The sequence below is a fragment of the Cetorhinus maximus genome, chromosome 17, assembly GCF_964194155.1.
Source record: "Cetorhinus maximus chromosome 17, sCetMax3.hap1.1, whole genome shotgun sequence".
In the NCBI taxonomy this organism is placed as follows: Eukaryota; Metazoa; Chordata; class Chondrichthyes; order Lamniformes; family Cetorhinidae; genus Cetorhinus; species Cetorhinus maximus.
The window spans coordinates 5,185,378-5,200,791 of NC_135895.1; the positions used below are offsets into that span (position 1 = coordinate 5,185,378).

At 44.8% G+C, this 15,414-nt stretch overlaps 1 protein-coding gene across 1 annotated transcript in view; it reads left to right on the top strand.

Moving 5' to 3' along the window:
• znhit6 (zinc finger HIT-type containing 6) overlaps positions 1 to 10,355 on the top strand; it is a 64,557-nt gene extending 54,202 nt beyond the window's left edge. Inside the window, exons 10-11 of the mRNA XM_078561887.1 lie at positions 8,112 to 8,236; positions 10,085 to 10,355. Of these exons, the coding sequence (XP_078418013.1) occupies positions 8,112 to 8,236; positions 10,085 to 10,170 (211 nt within the window). The 3' untranslated portion in view covers positions 10,171 to 10,355. The remainder of the gene's footprint in view (positions 1 to 8,111; positions 8,237 to 10,084) is intronic.
• Positions 10,356 to 15,414: the final 5,059 nt, after the last annotated feature.

Below are 15,414 nucleotides of genomic sequence, written 5' to 3' on the forward strand. Positions count from 1 at the left end.
TGATACGGAGGTAGAGGGGGAATATTCCGGAGCTTAGGGCCCAGGCAACTGAAGGCACGGCCACCACTAGTGGAGTGATGGGAATCGGGGATGCTCAGGAGGCCGGAATTGGTGGAGCACAGAGAACTTGGAGGATCGTGGGGCTGGAAAAGATTCCAGAGATGGTGAGGGGGTGGGGCTGTGAAGGGATTTGTAAGCAAAGATGAAGATTTATATAACGAAATAGGAATAACCCTGACGTGAGAGAGAGTGTTACAAACAAATGGGCCAGTATTTTTAGGATGGCGGGGTTCCCTTCCTGCTGTCTGAGCAGTTGGCGGAGAACACATCCCCGTCGCTACCGCCTGTCCTGCCACCATTCAACGCTCCAGTGATCATTAATTGGCTGTAGATGGGACTTCCAGCCATCACTCGGGAGGACATCCCGCCTCAGAGAGTTGGCGGTCAATCTGATTGGCCAGTAGCTCTCTAGTCTCAGCAGCGCCAGAGGCTGCAGTGGACAGGACTGGGACTGCAAGCAGTCCTCAGAGCCTAAGTCCAGGGAATCCAGAGCCAGTTGAGTTTGGGGGGCGGGGGGGGTCTCAGGGCTAGGAGAGGAGGTGAGTCCTGAGGTTGGGTGGGCAGAGGGAAGTGGGGGTATTGGTAGGGAGGCCTGGGGGGTGGGGGTTGCAGGGAGCACACACAGGGGCCAGATGTTTTGTTGAGAGCACTGGGGGGGAAGCACTCATTTTTGAATGAATGCTGTTGATGGAGGCCTGAGCAGGGTCACTTTTTGTGCTTTTCCCCTCCCCACCCCTGAACTCCTCCCGCCAGCCTAAAAATTGAGAATGAACGGGAAACGTCCCTTTACTAGTCATTAAGTGGCCACTTGGGGCCTCAATCGGGGCATGGTCAGGGGTGGGGGCAGGGCAGGCTAGGCCTCAACCATCCCACTGTGAAATTACAGGGAGGTTGGGGCAGGCGGGAGCCAGTAGGAAGGCCACCCAAGGAATTTAACGGCCACTCTCCCCCACCTACAAACCCTCCGGCGAGGGAAAGTGAAATTCTGCCTGTTAAATGGACAGACAGGTAAACTCCAGCCCCACACCTGAAACGATGAGATATTTCTTTGTCACTGCTGCTCCCAGCTCTCCCTTTTACACAGACATGTCATCTCCTGAGAGGGGCAAAGAACCCAGCCCACCCTTCCGCCAACCGGGAACTGGTTTCTCCCAGTCGACCCTGTCCAGCCCCTCAATCAAATCCCCCTCTCAGCCTCCTCTTCTCCAAGGAAAACAGTTCCGGCTCCTCCGGACTATCCCCATAACTGAGGCTCTTGGAACCGTTCTGGTGAACGTATTCTGCACCCTCGTGGCTTTCGCAGTTTTCCTGAGGTGCAGTGCCCAGAACTGGATGCAGTTGGGGACCGAGCCATGCATTATACAGAGTTATCGAGTTGCACAGCGTTTTTTTTTGAGTGTCAGCCTTGGCTCCGTCTAAAGCATCCTGGTCGCGGAGTCAGAGTGACATGGGTTCAAGTCCCACTTCAGAACATTGGGTACATAATCTTGGCCAGCAGTTTAGTGCAGTGCGAAGGGAGTACTGTCCTGTCAGATTTATCATCCTTCAGCTGTAAAAGATCCCACGTTACTGGAGATGTGGTAATGTAATGGCTATGTTATTGGACTAGAAACCCAAAGGCCTAAACTAACAACCCAGACATCATAAATTTTATTTTCGTTATTCTTTCACGGGATGTGGGCGTCGCCGGCAAGGCCAGAATTTGTTCCCCATCCCTAATTGCCCTTGAACTGAGTGGCTTGCTCGGCCATTTCATGGGGGCAGTTAAGAGTCAACCACTTCGCTGTGGGTCTGGAGTCACATGTAGACCAGACCAGGTAAGGACGGCAGATTTCCTTCCCTAAAGGAACCGGATGGGTTTTTAACAATTGCTGATAGTTTCATGGTCACCAAAACTGAGACTAGCTTTCAATTCCAGATTTATTAGTTGAATTTAAATTCCACCAGCTGCCATGGTGAGATTTGAACCCATGTCTCCAGGGCATTCGCCTGGGCCTCTGGATTACTAGTCCAGTGACTATTTTTTAATTCGCTTATGGGATGTGGCTAGGCCAGCATTTATTGCCCATCCCTAATTGCCCTTGAGAAGGTGGTGGTGAGGCCACTTCTTGATCCGCTGCAGTCCCTGTGCTGGAGGCACACCCACAGCGCTGGTAGGGACTCTGCCACCATCTCACCAGATCCCACCAAACCACCTTGAGAATTTCAATTCGGTTTTTTTTTTAAACCTGGAAATGAAAAAAACATGTTATAAACGATCATAAAACTGTTGAACTGTCATAAAACCCATCTGGTTTACTAGTGTCCTTTAGGGAAGGAAACCTGCCGCCCTTACCCGGTCTGGGCCTACATGTGACTCCAGACCCACAGCCATGTGGTTGACTCTTAACTGCCCCCTGAAATGGCCGAGCAAGTCCCTCAGTCAGAGCGACTAGAGATGGGCAATAAAGGGGGGGGAAAAGTACGCTAAAAATTTCCTCTCTCATGCCCCACCCCGAGACAGTCAAAACCAGTCGTGGAGATTGTGTTGATCCGTAGAGACACTTGCCTTCTCTATGATGTAGTCTCTGCCTTCTTGAATCCTGACTGAGGCAAGGTAGAGAATCAGCAGCCATCACATCAGTTGGGGGCATATTCCAGAGGTTACATTCCTTTTGTCAAAGATAAAATGGTCCTAAGCCCCAAAGTCTTCAGTACCTATTTACTATTACTGTATCTCTTTGGTTGACTTGATGATTTCATTTTTTTTCTATTGCAAAATGCTGTTCATCTGTGCATTTTTGTGTCATGAGAGAAGTGCCTTTATATTTATATTCCCATTGTTGGTGATCTCATATGTATTATGTTATTAGTCAATCTCTTTAAGAGGATGGTGTTTATCTAGATCACAGCTTGCAATTACAGCACAAGAATATTCACAGCAGATGTTCACTGTGCAACAAGCTCCCAAACAGATTAGTGGCAACTGTACTAAAAAACGGCTTCTATTTTCTTGCACTGAGACAAGATGACTGTTTCCATTTTTTATCTGAGTGTAGTCAGGGAGTTTACAACTATTAGGCTTTGTCCTGCAATCATCCAATCAATAAAAACACACCAGGAAACATTTTCTATCTGACCCGCGGCCCTGTCTTACTGACTGCGTGACGTTTTGTGCAGTAGGCTTAGGGAAGCTCATCATGCAATAGCACACAAGTGACTCTGGTTCTCCAAACTGAGAGTACTTTCGATTGGTGGTCGAACATTCAAGATGCTGCAGTTGTCAGGTTGCTAAAGCTTTATTTAATGGGAAACAAATTTCTGATTATTCGAATTCCAGTCCTTTGCCTGTTTAATTTTTTTAATATATATAAAATTACAGAAACCCTACACTGCTTGGATAATAAGAGTCGAAATGGGATAGGAGAGTAAAGGGATCAAGGGGTCCAGTGAAAGATCATTAACAGTAGCGACGCAGGTTAATCAGGCCATATTTTTAAAAATTCAAAAGCACCAGGGTTCATTTCTAGAGGAGCAGAATTGAAAACAGAAAGGTTATGTTAATCTTGTGTCAAACCTTGGTTAGCCCACACTTGGAGCATTGTGCACCATTCTAGGTTTCATATTATATATTATAATAAGGATATAGAGATACTGGGGGTATTGTAACAAAGATTTTCAAGATGATACCAGAATTTGAGAGGTTATAACAATCAGGAAAGATTGAAAAGGCTGTGGCTATTTCCTCTAGCAGGGAGGGTTAATCTGATAGAGATTGTAAGATAAGGTTGTAGGGTCGTGGAGATGATTCTCCTTGCGAGAGAAATTGTTTCTACTTGAAAGGGAGACCAAACCCTAGGTTATAAATATATGAAAGTTACTGGTGAATCGAGTAGGGAATTCGGGAGAAACTTCTTTAGCCAAAGTGTGGTGAGAATGTGAAACTCGCGACCACAAGAAGTGGGTGAGGTGAATAGTTTAGATACATTTTAACAGTAAGCTGAATAAACACATGAGGGAGAGAGTAATAGAAGGATAGTGTTAACTGAAAAGAGATGGGAAGAGGCTCATGTGGAGTATAGACACCAGTATAGACCAGCTGGGCTGCCCGGCCTGTTTTCTATTCTAGAGACTCGATGCAATTGGGAGTTGAGTGCCACCTATTGGCTAGACTATGCAACTACACCGTGACTGTTGAAATAGCAAAATTGAATGGTAAATATTGATCAAACATTTAATTTATAACCTTAAACATTTAAAAGTAAAGAATGGCCATAAACCAAAGACAACAAAGCTAAGTTCATGAACAGAAAGTGCTGTTAGCTCAATGCATAGCATCCTTATCACTGAGTCAGAGTGACATGGGTTCAAGTCCCACTCCAGAACATTGGGTGCATAATCTTGGCCACCAGTTTAGTGCAGTGCGAAGGGAGTACTTAGCTTTAGCTGTAAAAGACCCCACGTTATCGGGGAGATGGTAGTTTACTGGCTATGTTATTGGTCTAGAAATCCAACGGCCTGGACTAATAATCCAGGAATCATAATTTGCAAATCCCACCAAGTCACCGTGAGAATTTCAATTTCGTTTTTTTTTAATCTGTTTTTTAAATATCTTTTATGGGGCGTGGGTGCCGCTGGCAAGGCCAGCATTTGTTGCCCATCCCTAACTGCCCTTGAACTAAGTGGCTTGCCACACCATTGCAAAGGGCAGCTAAGAGTCAACCACATTGCTGTGGGTCTGGAGTCACATGTAGGCCAGACCAGGTAAAGATGCCAGATTTCCTTCCCTAAAGGGCACTAGTGAACCAGGTGGGTTTTTATGACAATGGTTTCCTGGTCACCAATACTGAGACTAGTTTTTCAATTCCAGATTATTGTTTCAATTCAAATTCAACCAGCTGCCATCTTGGGATTTGAACCCTTGTCCCCAGAACATTAGCCTGGGCCTCTGGATTATGTGACATCACCACTACACCACCGTCTCTCTCCTCCCCCCCCCCCCCCCCCCCCCCCCCCCCCCCCCCCGGTAAAATAGCTGTTATTGGTAAACATGACCATAAAACTATTGAATTGTTATAAAAGCCCATCTGGTTCACTAATGTCCTTCAGGGAAGGAAATCTGCCGTCCTTACCCAGTCTGGCCTACACGTGACTCCAGGCCCACAGCAACGTGGTTGATTCTTAACTCCCCTCTGAAACGGCCTAGCAACTAGGAGCAGGAGTAGGCCATTGGGCCCTTCGAGCCTGCTCTGCCATTCAATATGATCATGGCTGATCATCAATTGCCTGCTCCCGCTTTCTCCCCATATCCTTTGATCCCTTTCGCCCCAAGAGCTATATCTAACTCCTTCTTGAAAACATACAATGTTTTGGCCTCAACTACTTTCTGTGGTAGCGAATTCCATAGGCTCACCACTCTCTGGGTGAAGAAATTTCTCCTCATCTCAGTCCTAAATGGTCTACCCCATATCCTCAGACTGTGACCCCTGGTTCTGGACTCCCCCACCATTGGGAACATCCTTCCTGCATCTACCCTGTCTAGTTCTGTTAGAATTTTATAGGTTTCTGTGAGATCCCCCCTCATTCTTCTGAACTCCAGCGAATATAATCCTAATCGACTCAATCTCTCCTCGTATGTCAGTCCCGCCATCCCAGGAATCAGTCTGGTAAACCTTCGCTGCACTCCCTCTATAGCAAGAACATCCTTCCTCAGATAAGGAGACCAAAACTGCACACAATATTCCAGGTGTGGTCTCACCAAGGCCCTGTATAATTGCAGCAAGACATCCCTGCTCCTGTACTCGAATCCTCTGGCTATGAAGGCCAACATACCATTTGCCTTCTTTACCGCCTGCTGCACCTACATGCTTACCTTCAGCGACTGGTGTACGAGGATACCCAGGTCTCATTGCACATTCCCCTCTCTCAATTTATAGCCATTCAGATAATAATCTGCCTTCCTGTTTTTGCTATCAAAGTGGATAACCTCACATTTATCCACATTATACTGCATCTGCCATGCATTTGCCCACTCACTCAGCTTGTCCAAATCACACTGAAGCATCTCTGCATCCTCCTCACAGCTCACCCTCCCACCCAGCTTTGTGTCATCTGTAAATTTGGAGATATTACATTTAATTCCCTCATCTAAATCATTAATATATATTGTGAATAGCTGGGGACCCAGCACCGATCCCTGCGGTACCCCACTAGTCACAGCCTGCCATTCGGAAAAAGACCCATTTATTCCTACTCTTTGTTCCCTGTCTGCCAACCAGTTTTCTATCCATCTCAAAACACTACCCCCAATCCCATGCGCTTTAATTTTACAAATCTCTTATTTGGGACTTTGTCGAAAGCCTTCTGAAAGTCCAAATAAACCACATCCACTGCCTCCCCCTCATCAACTCTACTAGTTAGCATTTCTTCTCCCAAGAAAGCGATGGAGGCTGGGTCATTGAATTTATTCAAGGCAGAGTTAGACAGATTTTTGATAGACAAGGGAGTCCAGAATTATGGGGGGGCAGACAGAATGTGGAGTTGAGACCACAGCCAGATCAGTCATGACCTTATTGTATGGTGGACCTGGCTCAAAGGGCTGAATGGCCCACGCCTGCTCTTAAGTCATGTGTTCCTAGATACCACAATTCTCTACATTACTTCAAAGGTGCTCTGCAGTGATTTGGGATATCCTACAATGCAGAAAAGGTGCTTGGAAATTTGAATTACATAGAATTCACAGAACAGAAACAGATCATTCGGCCCAACTGGTCCATACCAGTAATTATACTCCACATGAGCCTTCCACCACCCTACCACCTCACTTTATCTCACTGTATTAGCATATCCTTCATGCTTATCCCCCTTAACCGCTCCCTGCGGTAGTGAGTTCCACATTCCCGCCACTCTCTGGGTAAAGAAGTTTGTCCTGAATTCACTATTGGATTTATTAGTGACCTGTTTTTATATTTGTGGCCTACAGTTCTGGTCTCCCCCATGTCGAAAGAATCTTCTCTGAGCCTGCCCTATCGAGCCTAATTTTAAAGGCCTCTATCAGGTCACCCCTCAGCCTTTTCTTTTCGAGAGGAAAGAGCCCCGGCCTGTTCAGTCTTTCCTGATAGTTATAGCCTTGTTTAGCTGAGAAGAATCAGTTCTTCGTTCTCAAGGTTTTTGAGACTGATTCACCAGGACGATGCTGAGGACAGGAAAGGACAGTTATGAGAAGAGATGTGAGGAACAGGGACCATGCTCTTGCCTACACTGGTGGCCAAGTGGAGAACTAAGAGGCATTTAAATTATTTAAGAGGTTTAATAGTGAACAGGCAACGGTTATTTATTCGTGTTGGAGACTCTGGGCCGTAGCATCGTTAATTTGCAATCCTCATTGGATTGTTCTGGCAAAGAGTGGGCACAGACATGATGGAGCCAATGGCCTTCTTCTGTACTTCATCGTGCAAACTATTCTAAAGCACTGCAGGCTGGCTTCCCCCCTTCCACCCTCTATAAACGTGAGCTGATCCAGAACACTGCTCTGTGCATCCTAACTCGCACCAAGTCTCGTCCCCCAAACAATGCTGTGCCCGCTGACTGACATTGACTCCCCGCCTGGCAACGCCTCAATTTTAATGTTCTCCTCTTTGTTTCCAGATCACTCCACTGCCTCGCCCCTGCCTACCTCTGTAACCTTCTCCAGCACCACAACCCTCCGAGGTATCTGTGCTCCCCTAGTTCTGGCCTCACGGACAACCTCAATTTTAATCGCTCTGCTATTGGCCGCTGTGCCCTCAGTTGCCCCAAGATTCCAAAATCTCTCTGCCTCCCTACCTCTGCCTTCACTTTTAAGGTGATCCTTTTAACCTGCTCCTCTTCACCTGCCCCGATTTCCCCTTAAGTGGCAGATTTTGTCTGTTTACGTTCCTGCAAGGCACCTTGGGATGGTTTACTGCCTAAAGGTGCTATATAAATGCAAGATGTTGTTGTAAAAAAAAAACCTTAATCTGCAAGAAGGGAATATGTTTTTCACAATTTACGATTGAATTTTAGAATTAAGTGATTATAAACTTCTTTTTAAGGTATTACAAACTGGATTCACGTCAAAGTCTTGTAGAAAACCTGAGCCACAAAACGGTTATTGAATATCCCACACTGCACATGGTACTGAAAATGAATTCTCCACAATACAGGTTACTCAGTGATGGTAAGTTACCTCATTGTAAAGACTCCTCGTGAACATAATATTGCATGAAACAGGAAGAACTGTGTTTGATGTGCAATATAAACAAAATGGTAGATGGTGCAGGCAGTGAGAGACCTGGGATTTGCAGATACAGATTTTTGAGGGTGGCAGGAGGAATTGGGAAGGCTGTTGAAAAGCAAACGTGGGATCCTTGGCTTTTTAAAGAAAGGCGTAGAGCACTTAAACAACGGCGTAATACTAAACTTATCAAAATCACCGGTTATACACCAGCCGGAGTCTTGTGTCCAACTCTGAGCACCGCACTTTAGGAAGGATGTCGAGGCTTCGGAGAGGGCGTGGAGGAGATTTACCAGGATGGGACCAGGGATGAGGGACTTCAGTTAACGTGGAGAGACTGGAGAAGCCGCGATTGTTCTCCTTAGAGCAGAGAAGGCTAGGGGGAGATTTGACTGAGATGTTCAAAATCATGGAAGGTCTTAATAGAGTAACTAAGGCAAAACTGTTTAATGCTGAAAAGGGGGAGGCATGTTGAAACTTTTCGTCTTTCACTCCTGAGCAAGATTGCCGGATTTCAAACAATCACGATTTATACTACAGGAGAGGGGGGGGGCGCTGATTGTTTGGCAGCAAGTTGTCTGGTCGAGGCGCTACCATCGAGAAAGTAATGGGGAATTATAGGCTCCTCAAGCTCCCGGCTGCCAGTTGAACTGGGAAATTGGCTCATTTATGCTGGCTGGAACCCATTCTCTGCAAACAGGAGGAATACACTCAAGTCTAGCGCCTTTTTTGGATTACCCAGGAGGCTATAGTTCCCCACTGCTTTCTCCATGACAATGCCTCGGCCAATCAGAGTCGACTTGCCAACCAATCAGCACCCTTTCCTCCTGCAGTATAAATTGTTGCGATTGTTTGAAATTTGGCATTCTTGTGTTTGTCCTGACGAGTGCAAAGATGAAACGTTTCAGCAACATGTCTCTCTTTTCAGTGATATTCGAGAAACTGTTTCAGTGGCAGGAGGGTCAGTGACCAGAGAAGGAGACAGATTGAAGGCAATTGGCAAAAGAATCAGGAGGAAGATGAGTTTTTTTACACAGCGAGTTGCACAGAATGCTCAGTCCGAAAGGGCAGTGGAAGCAGATTCAGTCATAACTTCAAAAGGCAAATTGGATATTGGAAATATTTGCAGGGCTGTGGGGAAGGAGCAGTGCAGTGGGATTAATTGGACAGCTCTTTCAGCAGCTTCCTTGCTTGCTGATGTCATTCTACAAATCTGTGAAATGTATTCAAAACTTAAGTACGATCTGGCCAAACTTTAGCTCATTCACATGCATTTCTCAATCAAGGATATTCCAAAATGCCATTGAGCTGCCCTTTTGAAGCATAGTCATCATTCTGCTTGTAACCAATTTACCCATGGCAAGGTCTCCCAGGATTAGCTGACTGACTGTTTAATTTGCTTCGCTGGTGGCTGTTTCCAGACACCCAAGAAAAATCCTTGCTCCTCCCACCTTATCTGAAAGACAGCACCTCCAACAGTGTGGCACACTCTCAGTACAAGCTGCATTTGTATAGTGCCTTTAACGTAGTAAAGTGTCGCAGGCACTTCACAGGAAGGTTATCAAATAAAACTTGACATCGAGGCTATGGAAGGAAATATTAGGAAGGGGGTTGGACCCCAGAGGTTGTATTTGAATCCAGATGTTGCCTATTACCAGCTCTGTTTAATGCCGTCTGTCATTGCATGTTAGCCTTGCTCTTGAGTGAGCAGGTTCTAGTTTTTCTTGGTATTTACACAATAATGTATATTTTCTCTTTCTCCCCCTCCCCACCCTCCCCCACCAAAACCAGATGAATCAGATGAAGATTCTCAGGACAGTACAGACTCCTCCTCAGAGAGTTCAGAGGAAGAAGGAGAGATCAGGGACGATTCCTAAACCAACCTCAATAAGAATCTCCACATTGCAAACCAACAAGTGTTTTCTTGACTGAATAAGACTGTTGCATGGGACCGATTTCAATAGTTGTATTTCACGCATTCAGTGCCATACAATGATATTTTACAGCAGTGTTATTTTTGTATTTGAAATGATTTCTTACATTAAATTTGTTAACTGTGTAATTTTGCTTTCTTTCACCCACCCCTGAAGCGTATATTTTCACATCACCTCAATGAATAGCAGACTGACCCTTCCCTTATTGCCAGGGGAGAATAGGAAATGACAGTTGGATCTGTTAAAGAAAAAGACATGGGGCAGTCTGCTTGGCAGTTTGTAGCAGGAACTTCTGTCCATTGGCTATCGCAATCTGTTCTTTATCAATAGAGACATAGAAGACAATAGCAAGGAGGTTACGTTAAACTTGTATAAAACACTGGTTCAGCCTCAACTGGAATATTGCATTCAGATCTGGGCACCACACTTTAGGAAGCTTTAGAGCGAGTGCTGAAAAGATTCACAAGAATGGTTCCAGGGATGAGGAATTTTAATTATGCAGATAGTTTGGAGAGGTTGGGACTGTTCTCCTTGGTTAAGAGGAGATTTGATCGAGATGTTCAAAATCATGAGGGGCCTGGACAGAGCAGATAGGGAGAAACCGTTCCCATTGATGGAAGGATTGAGAATGTGAGGGCACAAATTTAAGAAAATGGGCAAAAGACGCAATGGAGACATGAGGAGAAACCATTTCACGCAGCGAGCGGTTAGGATCTGGAATGCACGGCCTCAGCGTGTGGTGGAGGGAGGTCCAATCGAAGCTTTCAAAAGGGAATTGGATAATTATCTGAAAAAGAAGAATTTTCAGGGCTGCGGGGAAAAGGCAGGGGAGTGGCACAAGGCGAATTGCTCCTTCAGGATGCCAGCACGGACACGACAGGCCGAATGGCCTCCTTCCGTGCTGTAACCATTCTGCGATTGAAAATCAGGGATGCGCACGATTCCAGAATTGGAGGAACGTATAGGCTTGTGGCAGAGTTTGAAGAGAGAGAAGGCTATGGCAGGATTTGAAAACAACGATGAGAATTTTAAAATAAAAGGGATTGCCAGACTAGAGGCCAATGTAAGGTCAGCGAGCACAGGTGATGGGCACCCAGGGCTCGGTGTGAGTTAGGATTTGGGCCACAGAGTTTTAGCTGAGTTGATGTTTATGGAGGCTGGAAGATGGGAGGTCAGAACATGCAAACTTTAAACAAAGCCCCTGGTCCACTCGCTACAATGAAAGAAAAATTGACACCCTGAAATTTCTTCTTAGCAATCTCACTACCACCACTCTATGTGCTGGAACCAATCCAAGTGAAGTCAACATAAAACATCACCACTAGCAACGGTCCAACAGTAACACTCATACCAAGAGCAATCGTCCAGATTTTATTTTGGGGTGTGTTGTAATTATCTCGTGATTATAACTGCGTTGTAACATCTGCCCCAGCTATAATGTATTTGTCAGGAGCTTTATTCAATTTTTTAACTCTGTCTTGTCTAAGGTTTTTCTTTTTCTGTTCAAACTCATTGTATAGAAAGGGTTATTTTTAGGTTTCATTGTATGTAATACTTACAAACCTAATGCCATGATACACTCGATAGGATTCCCCTTGTCCTCACCTTCCATCCCACCAGCTTCCTCATTCAACACATCGCCCTCCGCCATTTCCACCACCTCCAGCAAACATATCTTTCCCTCCCCTCTCAGCATTCCAAAGGGACCGTTCCCTCATTAACATCCTAGTCTACTCCTCAGTCACACCCAACACTTCCCTTTCTGTGCAAGCGCAGGAGGTGCAACATCTGCCCTTTTACCTCCTCCCTTCTCACCATCCAAGGTCCCAAACGTTTCTTCCAAGTGAAGCAGCAATTCACTTGCACTTCTTTCAATCTGGTACACTGTATTCACTGTGCCATCCTCTACACTGGGGAGACCAACTGCCGATTGGGTGATCGCTTTGCAAATGCCTCCGTTCAGTCCGCAAGCGTGACCCTGAGCATTCTGTCGCCCGTCATTTTGATTCTCCATCTTGCTCCCACTCTGACCTTTCTGCCCTTGGCCTGCTACTGCTATTCCAATGAAGCTCAACGCTAGCTCGAGGAACAGCTTTCAACTCTACCACCTTCTGGACTCAACACTGAATTCAACAATTTTAGATCATAGCCTCGGTCTGCATCTTGTTTCATGTCTTTATTTTGCTGTTTCAGGTTTTTAAATTCCTTTCTTTATTCCTTCATTTTGTATTCGGACGCTGATGACACCGCTACTTGCAGAGTCAGAAGAGGCCCTACGAAATATCGTAGATTAAGTAAAACCTAGAAGTTTAGATTATGGATTGAGTATGAACACCAAGAAGACAAAAATAATGGCCAGGAACACGCTAGAGGAAACTGGATTGAAGTGGATGGTGTCACACTGGAACAAGGAGATAAGTTTGTCTTTTTAGGATGAATGAGAACAGAAGATGGCAGATGTGATGTCAAAGTCAGAAGGAGAATAGAGATAGCAGATGTCATTTTGTGAAGGTGAGGGATGTGTTCACAAGGGAAAAACTCAAGATGCTACATTCTATCCACTTTCCAGTCTGCCTCAGAAAGCTGGGCAATAAATAAAAATCTGTGGAAGAAAGTAGAGACCTTTGAAACATATGGTAAAAGTTCCAAATACAGAACATAAATGAAGACATGTTTGAAATTGCCAGAGCAAAAAGAACTCTTAAAAAATGACATCCAGAAAAGATAATGTCAGTGTTTTGGCATTTGACCAGAGCTGAAAAGCTACAGAGATCTCTTCTAGAGAGCAAAGTGGAGAGGGCAGCAGAAAGAGGGGTTGACCCAGGTGTAGTTGGATGATGGGCACTATGGAGCGGTTGCAGACGGGCGACAGTGGATGTGTGAGGGTGGCACAAGACAGACCAGTGTACATACCCTGACAACGGATTACCGGGTAGGAATACCTATTAACATATGAGCTAGGAGTAGGCCACTTGGCCCCTTGAGCCATCATGGCTGACCTGACTGTAACCTCAACCCCACATTCTGGCCTGCCCCCGATAACCTTTCACCCCCTTGCTTATCAAGAACCTATCTAGCTCTGCCTTAAAAATATTCAAAGACTCTGCTTCCACTGCTTTTTGAGGAAGACAGTTCCAAAGACTCACGACCCTCTAAGAGAAAAGATTCCTCCTCATCTCTGTCTTAAAGGAGTGACCCCTCATTTTTAAACACTGGCCCCTAGCTCTAGATTCTCCCACAAGAGGAAACACCCCCTCCACATCCATCCCGTCAAGATCCCTCAGGATCTTAAAGGTTTCAATCAAGTCACCTCTTACTCTTCAAACTCCAGTGGATACAAGCCTAACCTGTCCAACCTTTCCTCATAAGACAACCCACCCATCCCTGGTATTAGTCCAGTAAATCTTCTCTGAACTGCTTCCAACGCATTTACATCTTTCCTTAAATAAAGTGACTAGTACTGTACACTCTATTCCAGATGTGGCCTCACTAATGCCCTGAACAACTGAAGCATAACCTCTCTACTTTTTTAATCAATTCCCCGCACAATAAATGATATCATTCTATTAGCTTTCCTAATTACCTGCTGTACCTGCATTAAACCTTCTGAGATTTAGATCCCTCTGAATCTCAGAGCTCCTCAATCTCTCACCATTTAGGTAATAAGCTTTGTTATTTTTCATGCCAAAAGGAACAACATCACATTTGCCCACATTATACTCCATTTGCCAGGTCTTTGCCCACTCGCTTAGCCTACCTATGCCACTTTGTAGCCTCCTCATGTCCTTTTTACAACTTACTCTCCTCCCTATCTTTGTGTTGTCAGCAAATTTAGCAAGCATACCATTCGTCCGTCCATCCAAGTCACTCATATAAACTGTAAAAAGTTGAGGTCCCAGAACTGATCCCTGTGGCACACCACTCGTTACATCCCGTCAACCAGAAAAAGACACATTTATGCCTACTCTATGCTTCCTGTTAACTAGCCAATCTCCTAGCCATGTCAACTTGTCACCCTGTACACCATGAGCTTTTATTTTCGGCAATAACCTTTGATGTGGCACCTTATCAAATGCCTTCTGGAAATCTAAGTACAGTACATCCACCGGTTCCCCTTTATCCACAGCACATGTTACTCCTTCAAAGAACTCCAATAAATTGAATAGACATGATTTCCTTTTCACAAAACCATGTTGACTATGCCTGATTGCCTTAATCTTTTCTAAATGCTCTGCTATAACATCTTTAGTAATAGCTTCTAACATTTTCCCTATGACAGATGTTAGGCTAACTGTTCTGTAGTTTCCTGCTTTCTGCCTCCCTCCCTTTTTGAATAATGGAGTTACATTTGCCATTTTTCAATCTTATGGAACCTTCCCGAATCTAGGGAATTTTGGAAAATTAAAACCAACACATCAACTATTTTCTGTTGAAGGGTCATGAGGACTCGAAACATCAACTCTTTTCTTCTCTGCCGATGCTGCCAGACCTGCTGAGTTTTTCCAGGTAATTCTGTTTTTGTCATCAACTATTTCACTAGCCATTTCTTTCAAGACCCTAGGATGAAGTCTATCTGGACCTGGGGCTTTGTCAGCCCGTAGCCCCAACAATTTGCTCAATACCACTTCCCTGGTGATTGTGATTTTCCTGGGTTCCTCCCTCCCTTCCATTTCCTGATTTACGGCTATTTCTGGGATGTTATTCGTATCTTCTATAGTGGAGACCAATGAAAAATACCTGCTCAATTCACCTGCCATCTCCTTACTTTCCATTATTAATTCCCCAGACTCGGTTTCTATAGGACCAACGCTGGCTTTAACTTTTACTTTTTAAATATTTATAGAAAATCTGTCTTCATATTACTAGCTAGCTTTCTCTCATGCTCTATTTTTTCCCCTTCTTATTAATCTTTCTGTCATTCTTTGCTGTTCTTTATATTCTGTCCGATCTTCTGACCTGCCACCCGTCTTTGTGCAATTATATGCTTTTCTTTAAGTTTGATATTGTCTTTAACTTTTTTAATTAACACAAATGGTGGGCCTCCCCCTTGGAAGTTTGCTTTCTCAATGGAATATACCTATTTGTGTATTCTGAAAGGTCCATTTAAAAGTCTACCACTGAACCTCTATTGACCTAACTCTTAGCCTCATTTACCAGTTCACTGGAGCTAACTCTACTTTCACATCC